The sequence below is a fragment of the Xiphophorus maculatus genome, chromosome 23, assembly GCF_002775205.1.
Source record: "Xiphophorus maculatus strain JP 163 A chromosome 23, X_maculatus-5.0-male, whole genome shotgun sequence".
NCBI classification, from domain to species: domain Eukaryota; kingdom Metazoa; phylum Chordata; class Actinopteri; order Cyprinodontiformes; family Poeciliidae; genus Xiphophorus; species Xiphophorus maculatus.
In genome coordinates this window covers 779,569-792,119 of record NC_036465.1, presented here as the reverse complement: position 1 = coordinate 792,119, position 12,551 = coordinate 779,569, and the positions used below count along the sequence as shown (strand labels likewise).

The following is a 12,551-nucleotide window of genomic DNA, read 5'->3' as shown; positions in this document are numbered from 1 at the left end:
GTGGGAGGAAAGCAGCGTTAGCGAATAGCTAGCTGTTCTCAGGTCCAGATGCTCTGCAGGGTTCCTGCTGCAGGGATCGAACACACCGCCCCCTGGTGGACAGGTGGTGTCACAGCAGCAGACTGGAAAATGTTCCTGGAGGATCTGCTGCTGCAGGCATGAAGAGAAGAACTTTGACTAGGACGGTGCGAGTCCGCCTCAAAGGAGGACCGTCCATTATTTAGTGACATGGTTGCTAATGGAAACTATGAGCATGTCTGTTGCTCTCAGCTAGAAACTTCACATTTACACCATCATAAAGGAAGTAATCACACGTTCACATCCGCAGCTGGTTCATCACATCCTGTTTTATGAACACTTGGACACAAATGAATTCAACGGTGAAAACCAAATGATTCATGTTTCCATGTCTTCAAATGTGACGTGCGTGTGTGTGTGTGTGTGTGTGTGTTTCAGTGTGGAGTCGGTCAGCGATGGACTCTTCCACACCGTAGAGCTGCTGATCCAGAACCGCTCACTCAGCCTGGTGGTGGACAACGGCGCCCCCAAGAGTCTGGGCAAGCTGGGCCGCCAGCCCTCCGTCGACCACAACACCCAGCTCTACATCGGCGGTACACACACACACACACACACAGCTGCATTTGTCCAGGTTGCAGTTCTCACTGCGCTCCAGCAGGGGGCGGCAGTGTGGAGGAAATAATCACCAGCTAATCGATTAATCGCTAACTGGAATATTCAGACTCCGAAGGTCGATTGGCCAAAAAATAATTAAACCAAAACTGTGCAAAAGAATTTTTTTTTTTTTTTTCTCTGAAGAGTTTTTGCGGCGCTAGTGGCTCGTATTTTTTCCACAGTAGGCTGACAGGAAGGAGGGCGAGGAGAGGGGGGAGGACATGCGGCAAAGGTCGCCGGGACCGGGAGTCGAACCCGCGACGTCCGCGTCGAGGACTAAGGCCTCCAAACGTGGGGCGTGCTAACCCGCTGCGCCACCACAGCACGCCCCGCAAAAGAAATATTTTACATTTAAGATGAAAACCTGTCTGTAGATCTGTTTGACCCAGAATTCCTGAAAAGAAAAATAGATCAACAAAAATCATGCAAACTTTATTCTCAAAATTTGACTTTAAAAATTATAACTTTTTTCTCACAATTTTTACTTTTTTCTCTGAATTCTGACATTTTTTCCCTCCAAAATTCAGATTTTTATTTCATAATTTGGACTTTTTAATCTTAAATTTTTTATTCTTTGGCTCTTTGCTGTTTGTCTCATAATAGTTTCAGAGGAGAGTCTGAGGTCATCAGGCTTTTCCTCAGGCTGATCTTTGCACTGCGTGTTCTCAGGAGTGCCCCCCCTGGTGGCGGCCTCAGGGCTGCGTCCCGGCCCGGAGCGTCCTCCTCCGGGTTTCGATGGCTGCATCCACAACGTTCGGATCAACGGAGAGATGCAGGACCTGAGCTTCAGAACCGCAGCAGAACCGCCGGGCAAGGTCAGACCGAGCGCACCATCATCGGCCCCTGACCTCTGACCTCTGCTAAGAAAACATCCTCTGGTTTAACTCCACCCATCACTGATGTGGATTCTGACTTTAACCTAAGAATTAAAACTTTTCACAAAATTTTGACATTAAACTCAAACTGTGAGTTTAATTTAAGACAGAATTAATTTAATATCTGAATTTGTATTTTAATAAGAAATTAATATTAGAATTCAACATTTTTCCTTACAATTTTGACATCAAACAAATTTTTTTCTTTTTCCTGAGAATTTTAACAGTGTTTGTCGAAATTCTGATTTTATCTGGTGACCAGTTGTGAATCGTTGCTTTCTAAATAAAGTTAACTGAAGCGTTTGTCCAGGGCCCGGCGGTTCTGGTCGGGTGCCACGCTTGTAGTGTGTGCGCAGCTGGAGCCTGCAGGGAGGGAGGTCAGACCGGGGTCACCTGCAGCTGCCCTCCGGGCCGGATGGGGGCGCTGTGTGACGAGACTACGGCCAGCGACCCCTGTCAGAACATCAGGTGAGCCGGTCCGTCTTGTCCGGTCCGGTTGGGTCGGTTTCTACTAAATCGAAATGTGACTGAATGAGGAAAAGTTTGGGCAGAATATTTAGCATCGTCTCTGTCTTAAAGGGCCGGTATCACGTTTCCATCATGTTTTATCATTATTCCTTCATCAGAAACAAACCTGGAGTTTTGTTTTGGTTCATTCATGTTCATTCCTTTAATCTCCATGGCAACCATTCAGCTGCTAAACGCCAGGGTGGCCCTAGCCCCGCCTTTGAGGCACAGCTCCTCCCCTACTCAGCTCCTACAGATTAGCCAGCAACAATTAGCATCAGCTGAGCTGCTGCTCAGAGCAGCATTGGTAAAAACATTAACGGGTTAACAGAGGAGCCATGTTGGGACGACTTCCTGGAGGCAGAGCTTCAGGAAGAGTTTTTAAAGAGACAGATGCCCAATTTGAAGACCGTAAAACAGAAAGTAACATTTATTTTAAGCCATTTTTGATACATTTAGCATTTTTATAACAACTGAAGGAAGCCAGGAAAACATGACACCGGCCCTTTAAATCAGCAATTAGCAGCTGACTCTAACCCGCCCCTCCAGGTGTGTCCATGGTACCTGCGTTGCCACGGCGCAGGCCTACAGCTGCCGCTGCGCTGACGGCTACCAGGGCCCGTCCTGCGACCGCCCTGGCTGCAGCTGCGCCCACGGAGAGTGCCGGACATCCGAGTCCGGGGTTCTGGTCTGCCACTGCGAGCCGGGCTTCACCGGACCCACCTGCAACACAGGTAAGCCCGCCGACCTCTGACCCTGCCGAACTCCGATCCAGCGCCTCACCGCCTGTCCCTCCCCTGCTGCAGAGCTGCGCTGTCAGGGCGAGACGCTGCGGGAGCAGCTGAAGCGGCACCAGGCCATGCGGACCTGCACCTCCACCAGCAGGGTGCCGCGCGTGGCGTGTCCCCGGTCCTGCCAGGCAGCGGCGCCGCCCGGCGTCTGCTGTGGCGTCACCAAGACGCGCCGGCGGAAGGTGGCGTTCCGCTGCACGGACGGGTCGTCGTACTCAGAGGAGCTGGAGACGGCCCTGGAGTGCGGCTGCGGCCGGTGCCCGCTGTAGGCCCCGCCCACCAGATGTAGGCCACGCCCACCACAGGAGCGGCCCTGGACGAGCAGAACAGACACTCAGAGAAAATATATTGTAAAATATATGTGAGAAACATAGAACTTATTTTTATTATGGATTTTTCTAAGATGATAAAAGAACTCATAAGTTGTTTTTAATGTTTCATAGTATAAAAATATTTTCTACCTTTGTAATAAACTAGATTAACATTCCTTAAAGTATCTGAATTTAAAAGTTTTAATGTAAATCTTTATCAATATTTCCTCTAACCAAACGATCCTGATGTATTAGCATGACGTCAATGTGAGAAGAGGCTCCGCCCACCAGGACTCGGACCGCTGCGCCCACAGGCCAAACCAGGTGTCTGCACCCAGATCTCCTTCACACTGGACCCCTCTGACCTCTGACCTCAGCTGCAGTCCAGTCTCCTCCAAACTCCTCTCAAGGCTCAGTTTCTTTTGCATTTTTTCCTTCCACTCAACTTTCTATGAGCATCTCTTTCTTCCTCTGAGGATCGAGTCGAGGTTGTGAACCAGATTCAGTTTTTATCAGATTAATAGATGAATTATTGGAGGTCAATCAGAGATTCCTCCTCAGGGATCCAGCAGGTCCGCCTGACCAGAACCACCTGCAGTCGCCTTATCGCCATGGAAACCAGCTCTTCTTCTTCTGTGCCTTTCTGCAGTCAGATGTTTTCTGTCCTGTCCAGCTGCTGTGGATGGCTTGGATGTTTCCGAGGTTCTGCCGACCCGGACCGAACTGGACTGAACCGGATCGGTGGTTCTGAAACCGATCCAGCAGCGTAACGATGAATGTGAAACTCCTCTTCCTCCTCCTCTTCCTCTCAGCCTGACACCACAGAAACAAAATGGATTCTGTCTCTAAATGGGAAACTGTTAAAGATTCACAATTTGAACGTTTTTTTTTTCCACTTTTGTTTCTGCTACTTCTAAAAAACGACCAAACGCTAAAAAAACCCAGCTGGTTTATTTTTACAATAATTTTAGGTTTTTCAGTGTCTTGAAAATGAGCCAATCAGCAGGCACTGCCCTGTTACCTAGCAACCCAGAGAACTCCCGCCCCATTACCTAGCAACCAGAGCTGAGGTCCATTCCGATACCAGCTGGTTTTTATTTTATATTTTGTAAAGACACGACATCAAAACAAGCTATTAAGAAATTTGACTCGTATAAATAAGCTAATAAAATTTGAGCTACAACCAAAATAAAGTTTAATAATATTTCACACTCTTGTTATTTGTGTAGGAGGCTCTACTTCTGCTTTTCAAAGATGCACGGTGCTTTCCAGCCATTTTCAGCTGAGGGTAAACTTTGAGTTGGGGGCGTGGCCAGCAGCAGCTTATTTGGATTTAAAGTGACGGTGCCCTAAAAAAGCTCACAGAAGTAAAATGACCTAAGAATTGTTTTGTGCAAAAAATGTAAGGAACATGTTTTGTGTAGACCACAGGCTGCCCCTCTGCCCGGGTGGAGAGCCAACCCCAGTTTTACCAAACACCAGCAGCTCCTGTCATGACTCCTCCTCTTCCTCCACTGGACAGTAGCTTCATACAGGACGTGTAATAGGGCGGCCATCTTGGAACTACTGGAATGTTTTTAGTTTTGTTTACATCGAACCTTGAGCGACTAAACCTGCAGCACTACTTCTTCCTTCTTCTGCCCCCTCCAGCCATCCCAGACACAGATCTGACTCCTCCCACTCTAACTCCTCCTACACGTGGCTCCGCCCACTCCATGGCCCCGCCCATCGCACCCTGCCTTATGATAAAGGTTCATTGTGAACAGAGTAAACCTCAGCTACTAGTTGACAGTAACTAAACGGATCTGTACTCTCACCTGTGAAGCTCGTGGGTTACATTTCATTAATTATGTGATTATAACTGATGGTTTAATTGAATGTTGGAATTAAACGTTTATTGAAACCAGCGAAGTCGTCGGTGTCTGACGTCAAAATGCAGTTTGTTGATCCGTGAAGGTGGAAGTTATTCTGGGTGGAAATGTTTTTATTCAGAACTGGATACATTTTTATGAAATTCACCTTTTTTTCTGCTTCTGCTGAGTTTAAAGATTTAACGTGGTTTTTCACTGACAGGCCAGTAGAGGTCACTAATGAGGCCGTCAAAGTCACATGTCTACCTGCACCAGCTAAGGCTAACATTAGCCAGTGCTATTGGCAGATCCAGCCTATTCATGGTAGTTGTTAGCCTGTGCAAGGCTAACGCCACCATATCTACTGCTAATGCTAAGCTATCCATGCTAATGGCCAACAGAGGAAGAACACAGTCCAGTTGATGTCCAGCCTCTACAAAGCTAATGCTAGCTAGTACTCGCCTCCTCATCTGCTCAGTTACCAGTTCTGGTTGCTAAGTTACCGTTGGCCTATCAGCAAACAGATCAGTATTTTGATGGTTTTATTCTCCTGTGTTAAGTAAGTATCCATTGGTGGACAAGACTCTTACTTTTAGCACTAAAGCTGCTCCGTACACGTCTCAAGGTGAGCTGTGAGTCAAAATGTCTTCCTGTCCAAACTCTGGACGTTTTTGTCTTCAAAGGAATGACCTTTGCCCTTCAGATGACCTGCTGAGCATTGGCTTCTCGTGTTGCTGCTGTCTCTTTCCTCTAGATTTTCATCCTGATGATTTAGTTTTAGATAAAAACCAGAAGACATTCTTCACTTTGCTGAAGCTCTCTGACGTCACAGAGCTGCTGCTGATTGGTTCATTAGCTGGGTGACGTCATAACTAAAGTTTTAAAGCTTTCTGAAAGTCGCTTCTAAAGATTTGCTTTTCAACGGTTTTCTTTGGCGCCATCTGGGGGCCAAATGTCAGAGGTGCAGCTTTAAGCTTCTATACCTCCAGAACCAGAACCAGAACCAACCAATGATTCACCTACCTGTTTACTAGTGGGATCCAACTTGAGGCACGGGGGCCGTTTATGGTCCCAGATTGCAGTTCTAGAAATAGCTGTTACCATGGTAACCCTAAGCAGGATTTCAGGAAGTTTAGTGAAGTTAAACAGAAAAAGCCGTTTTTCTTCTAAATGCTTCATGTCAACATTTTCTGAGTCCAAGTCCTGGTTTCTATCTAAAGAGTGGAGGTTCTATCAGAACCATGCACAACCGACCAGAACTTGGTTTATAACAGTTGAAGTTCTCAGAGAAAAAAGCGGGTCGTGAATGAAGAAACAGCGCGGTTCTGTTTAATGACCCGTTTTCATTTTCACAGCAGTTGGGAAACGCTTTCCGAACCAGAACAGAAACACACAGCAGAATCTCGTTCTCTCCGGGTCAGAACAGGGCGTGGCCAAGAGCCTGCAGCAGGTCCAACTCCAGGTAAACCCGGCAGAACGACAGGAAGACGCCGACGGCCGAGAACCCGATCAGAACCCACAGAACCTGAGCGCTGAAGTAGAGCGGAGCCAAACTGAAAGAGAGCAGAGCAAAACTTCAACAGAAGCTGAACAGAACCCCCTTCATGGATCTGTTTCTGCTGGGAAACATCCGGTTCTGATCCAAACCAGCAGCAGATTCTGATAGCTTTGGGCTTCATTTCATTTTTTAGTTTTTAGAGTGTTTTCTAGTTTTTATTAGTTATAGTTTTTAATACTTTGGTTCATTTTTAGGTGCAGATGTCAAAAAGATCAAAGATTTGTGATTACATCATTTCCAGAAAATGTTTTAAATTATTGTTGACTAATCAGCTGACTGGAGATTTATCTGAACTTTTGCTGTTTTGCCGCCCAGCACCACGAGGGGGCGCCAATTTCCCAATAAACAGCGTAAACTGTGAGGGGCAAAAAATAACTCGCATCAGTTTGAAAAGCTAGTAAATAGATTCACAAACACAAAAACAAGTTTTATTAAATCTGTAGCCCCAGTATTTCTAGTTGTCCTCCATTAGAACCGTTTGTATTTATTTCAGTTAAATTTTCTTTTCAAGTTCAGTTTCTGTTATTTCATTATTGTTAGACACTACATTAACTCTAACAACCTTGGTTGTAAGTATATCAGCTAAATATTTTCATCTCAGCTGATTATATATTAAAGTTCTGCTGCAGAACCAGAACCGCCGAACCCAACCCAGAAGCGCCTACCGTCCCTGAGCCGACTCGGCGTAACCCCAGAAGTAACACAGCCGTCCATAAAGGTAGAGCAGACCACAGAGGCTGGACAGGCCTGCAACACACACACACACACACACACACACACACACACACACACACACACACTCTTAGAGCGGTCAGAACCGGTGGGTGGGCCAGGTTCTGGCGGCCGGCGGCTCACCTTGGCTGAAGAAGACTCCGGCCATCCACAGGATGGTGATGAAGATGGGAAAGTACTCTGAACAATTTGCTCTGAAACAATGACAGAAAGTCACCATCAGGGGTCGCCAGAGAGCCTCTAACTACTAACAGAGAGCAACGCGTTGCAGATCAAGAAAAGGAGTACATTATTGTCAAAATACTTTCTAGAAAAAACATTTTTATTTTTCTAGAAGTTTTTTCTAGCAAATGTAAATGTAGTTATTGTTACATGGGGCGGCCAGCAGGTGTCACTGTTGTGCTCTGTTCAGCTGCCATTATGGACAAAGATGGAGGCCACTTTTTATTTTCTAATAAACACTGAGAATATTTATTTCTCAAGTCATCCGTTGTTTTAATTGCTTCAATAATAAAGACAATATTATAAAAACAATATTTTAAAAACCAAAGCAGTCTAATTTGTAAATCACTGTTCATCAGAAATATAGAGAGGGTTTAGAAGAGCTGATGCATGAAATGACAGGGGAACATTTTCAGAAACTTTTTATGCTTTTATTGCTTTTGCAGTTTTTTTATATTTGGAAACAAAGGTTGGGCAGCGCATGTTGATTTTAGCAAAGTGTGGTCAATAAAAACAGACATTGTTAATAAAAGAACCTGAATAAATAATGTTCAGTTTTTGCAAACACATACAGTCACCTACAGTCAAACGTTCATATAAAACCCCACAGCCAGAAAAATATTATTCTTAGTGTATTGTTATGGTAAACATTTAATATTTTTTCATTTTAGTTATCATTATTATTATTACTATTATCTGATCTCAGTCTGACCGATTTCAGTCCATTTTTCCTCCAGAACTGTTTAGTCATTTTCAGGTCTATATGTTATAAAACCAAATGAATCCTGTTGATGTAAAGGTAAAAGATCACATTAAAGGTGGAAAAATTACAGCAACCTGGAATTTATCATGAAAAAAATTCTCATCATAATAAGGACTTTATTGTGATGAGAATAATAAACTTCTTATAAACTTTTAAAAAAACAGTTATTTTAAAATAATTTTATATTATTTTTATTATTTTTGCCATTTTCTACTTCTTGTTTCACAGGAACATCAATAAATATAAATATGTTGAAATGCTTATGTGCAGCTTAGTGATATAAATCAGGTTTTTTAAAGGCCTCGGCATTTGATCGTCCTACGGATTTTGATCGATCAGGTTTAACTTTAAATGATCAGTCCCACGCCCTGCTTTCACCCAGAATTATGAAACTTGGCACACAGGTGTATCTTGTCAGGACATACAAAAAAGTCTCTTGGAGCCATGGTCCAAACCCAACAGCAAGTTGGCCATTTGGGATCAAAGCCGCTTTTTTATAGACATTGTATCTGATCAAACTCGTCATACAGCTTTTGACATACAGGCTACAGAATCACTCGGCACAGTCTTGAGGCATTGAAGGTCAAAAGTTATCCAAAAAAAATGTGTACATCAAAGCATGTGGGCGTGGCTAAATGTCAAACTTTAACTATTCGCCATGAAACATCAAGGTTTAATAACTTCCACATGCAAGGACACAGCTGCATCAGACTTCCTATGTCTCACTCCAGACCGGGCCTCATCACATTCACATGGTGAATTGATGACCTCACCTAAGCCGAGGTACATACCAGTCTGCGTGGAGCTTTAATTATTATTTTTATTAGTAGTACTTTCTTTTTTCATCAACTTATCCTATTGTGTTATCGTTTTGTACAGCACTTTGGTGCTGTTTCAAACCTGTTTTTAAAACTGCTCTATTAATAAATTTGACATTGTGGGGACTTTACACCGATTTCCATTCATTTTCTACAGCCTAACCCAAAAACAGTGTTTCCCCTCATGGGGACTAGGATTTGTCCCCATAAGTAGCAGAGGTCCCCACAACCCCACAATGTAGACAGAGGTAGGTCTCCACAAGAATATATAACCCGGTTCACACACACACACACACACACACACAGAGGTACTGACTGGGCTCTGAAGATTCGCTCGAACTCCGGCGGCCCGCTGATGCAGGGCGGAGACACCGAATACTTCCTCCTGGCATAAATGACCTGCAGGGAAAAATAAGCTGCGCACACACACACACACACACACACACACACAGAGTCATCATCCTCGCCTTCATCAGGCTGATTTTCATACGAGTTTATTTTCCGGGTCGGTTCCGACCGGACTGTGGGAAAATTGGAGGTCCGCTCTGCCAACACTGGATGCAAATTAATTCATAAAACCTTCAGACAAATAAACTGTTTATCACCAAGGTTTACAGTCAGCTGAGCGGTTTCCATGGAAACCAGCAGGATATCAATACAGCAGAGCGAAGCTGAACCAGACCCAGTTCCTGGTTCTTACCTTGCTCCAGAACTCCCAGCACGGTCACAGCGCCGAGTCCGACTGCCTCATCCAGCATGGCTGCAGGCCGAAAGGTGAGACTGAGGCTGGAACCACAGGGAGAGAAGACACCTGCAGGGGGCGGAGCCAAAAAACTACAGGAGGCGGGACCACGGCAGACATGTTGGAGGAAACGAAGCCACAAAAGAAGGAAAAAAAAGAGAAACTCTTGAAAGAGATGGAGCCAAAAAGTGGAAAAGAATTAAATTCACAAAAAATTTTAAATATTAAACTTTGATTGAGTACTATGGAAGCCCATTTCCGCCACTCTGGTAAAATAATAAATAAATAAATAAAAATGTTAAAAAATAAATATCATTATAGTATCTCGAAATTTCGAGATTTTTATTATTATAATTTTCTTTAATTTTTTTTTTACCAGAGTGGTGGAAACAGTCTTCCTACGGATCCCTGTAGGGGACATGGGGAGTTTTTCCTTTTGCGTTCCCTCGCAATAATCTACTGGTCAGTTATGCAGCATAATTGAATCCTGTAGCCTTTCTTACGGTGGGCGCCGTACTTTATGCTTTAATATAAGGTTATGTGAGGTTTTTCCATGAATGTTAGAATCTTTTAGTGAAATATCTGAAGTTTTATATCTTTCTTTAGGATAGAAAGGCGCCACAAACCTACGATATAAACAGAAACTTTCCGTAAGTAGGAAAGAAATAAAAACACATTATAATTTGAACTATTTCTGAGTTATTATAGCGGGTAATAAATCATCTGACAGTTTTGATTGTGTCTCTGTTGTTCTAGTCTGAATGGTTTAAAGAGCTGCTTTCAGTGCCGCTCCATCTTAGCCTTAACAGACATAAACATGCAGGAAAAAATAAATTGATTTTCAATCAGTGTTTTTACACCAAACAGTTTTTATTATTAACAAGTTTTTATTATTAAAAACATGACAAACTAATGATGGTAAAGGGCCGCACTGGGTTAACTCGGGGAATATAACCTGTCCGTTTATCAGTCAAGTCCAGATCATTTCTTTGTTCTGTCACAATTATCGATTTATTCCATTTTGATTATTATGCTCCAAACTTTGCCAGGACTGACCGCCCCGCTCACCGCTTCCTAATACACACAAAGCCAGCAGGTCAGTATCCTTCCCATTCACACCTGGTGACGTCACATCGACACACCTAAGTGTCAAAGCCTCCTGCTCCTGTCATATCAATAATGACTTATTTCATTCATAAGGCTCCTACAGAGACTCAGTGAAAACTTGTTAATAATAAAAACTGTTTGGTGTAAAAACACTGATTGAAAATCAATTTATTTTTTCCTGCATGTTTATGTCTGTTAAGGCTAAGATGGAGCGGCACTGAAAGCAGCTCTTTAAACCATTCAGACTAGAACAACAGAGACACAATCAAAACTGTCAGATGATTTATTATCCGCTATAATAACTCAGAAATAGTTCAAATTATAATGTGTTTTTATTTCTTTCCTACTTACGGAAAGTTTCTGTTTATATCGTAGGTTTGTGGCGCCTTTCTATCCTAAAGAAAGATATAAAACTTCAGATATTTCACTAAAAGATTCTAACATTCATGGAAAAACCTCACATAACCTTATATTAAAGCATAAAGTACGGCGCCCACCGTAAGAAAGGCTACAGGATTCAATTATGCTGCATAACTGACCAGTAGATTATTGCGAGGGAACGCAAAAGAAAAAAAACTCCCCATGTCCCCTACAGGGATCCGTATCTTCCATAGAGTTGCTCCACAGTGGAGCAAAAAATAAATAAACCAAAGACCTGCAGGAGGCGGGGTCAGACGGCGGCAAGGGGTTGTGGGAAAAAAGCCAAAAAGTGGAAGAAACTAACATTTCTTTAAAAAATGAAACAAATTCTTGCAGTGGGCGGAGATACATAAATAAAAAATAGTACCTGCACCTTTCTAAAGAGTGGCGTTACCACACCTGATTGGACGAAAGAAATAAACTTTAAACGATGTTCAACCAGAACATGTCCACCGGACTGAACATCCCCTAACTTTTTATTAAAAATTGCTAGCTTACTTCAGTAGCATTTCACTTCCATCTATTTATTTAGCTTCACCAAGTCGCGGTTATGCATCGTCTCCTAAACATGTCACCGTAAATATGTTGTAATTTTCCTGACTTCCAAGCTGCCCAGTTAATTAAAGTAAATCTCATATTTCTCACCTACAGATTTTGTGATTTTTTCCCCGCATCTTCATCCATTTCGCCTCCTTTATCCGTTTTATTTTATTTTAGCTCCCGGGCTCAACAGCTAGCTCCGCAACACCTAGCATACGTCCTACACCCAGAATGCATTGCAGCGTAAACAACATGGCGGCGTCCGTGACAATAATTTATATAAACAGTCTACAGTATTTTTTTTAATGCATTTACATTTTTAAAAAGTGTTCAAAGTGCTGTTTCAACTAAACGCGGATCCATTTAACAAAGACCTTTCGGTTACATTTCAAATTAAAAGCATTAATCACCATTTTAATAACGGTAGAAGTTTTTTTTGTGGCGCCTCACATTTTACTTAACATTTTTTACAATTGCATTTTGGTTGCTGAAATAATGTGAAAGTGAACATAGAAATATTTAAAATATGTTCGCCTGGCCTTGAGACGGAGGATGAAAGGTTATTTTTTTAAATATGAGTGACTTCCACAGAAATGTGGTTCTTATCTACTTTCAGTTCATTTCAGAGCTTGAGAAAAGCTGA

General features: G+C 43.0%; 2 protein-coding genes across 3 annotated transcripts in view; one reads left to right on the top strand and one right to left on the bottom strand.

The window, feature by feature from the left end:
* LOC102223201 (slit homolog 3 protein-like) overlaps positions 1–5,063 on the top strand; it is a 195,960-nt gene extending 190,897 nt beyond the window's left edge. Inside the window, exons 34-39 of one of the 2 annotated variants that reach the window (XR_002752286.1) lie at positions 457–611; positions 1,342–1,487; positions 1,858–2,015; positions 2,604–2,788; positions 2,861–3,206; positions 3,412–5,063. Coding sequence is in view for 1 of the 2 variants with exons in the window: in XM_023328681.1 (XP_023184449.1) it covers positions 457–611; positions 1,342–1,487; positions 1,858–2,015; positions 2,604–2,788; positions 2,861–3,114 (898 nt within the window). In the remaining variant the exon portion in view is untranslated. Of the gene's footprint in view, positions 1–456; positions 612–1,341; positions 1,488–1,857; positions 2,016–2,603; positions 2,789–2,860 lie in introns of both variants that reach the window. The other variant, XM_023328681.1, reaches the window with a different exon arrangement.
* Positions 5,064–6,309: 1,246 nt separating this feature from the next.
* On the bottom strand, positions 6,310–12,501 carry ltc4s (leukotriene C4 synthase). The gene is made up of 6 exons (XM_005801689.2): positions 12,014–12,501; positions 9,800–9,933; positions 9,416–9,515; positions 7,420–7,490; positions 7,230–7,311; positions 6,310–6,559 (listed from the first exon to the last, which is right to left on the bottom strand). The coding sequence occupies exons 1-6, from the start codon at positions 12,046–12,048 to the stop codon at positions 6,424–6,426; spliced, it is 558 nt and encodes a 185-aa protein (XP_005801746.1). The 5' UTR covers positions 12,049–12,501; the 3' UTR covers positions 6,310–6,423.
* Between the last annotated feature and the right edge of the window lie 50 nt (positions 12,502–12,551).

Coding starts and splice junctions, on each gene's coding strand:
- ltc4s (XM_005801689.2), bottom strand. CDS start 12,048: ATGAAGATGCGGGGAAAAAATCACAAAATCTGTAG. Junction 7,491..9,415: donor GAGCGAATCTTCAGAGCCCA/GTCAGTACCTCT, acceptor TCATTGTTTCAG/AGCAAATTGTTCAGAGTACT. Junction 7,312..7,419: donor CGGAGTCTTCTTCAGCCAAG/GTGAGCCGCCGG, acceptor TGTGTGTTGCAG/GCCTGTCCAGCCTCTGTGGT.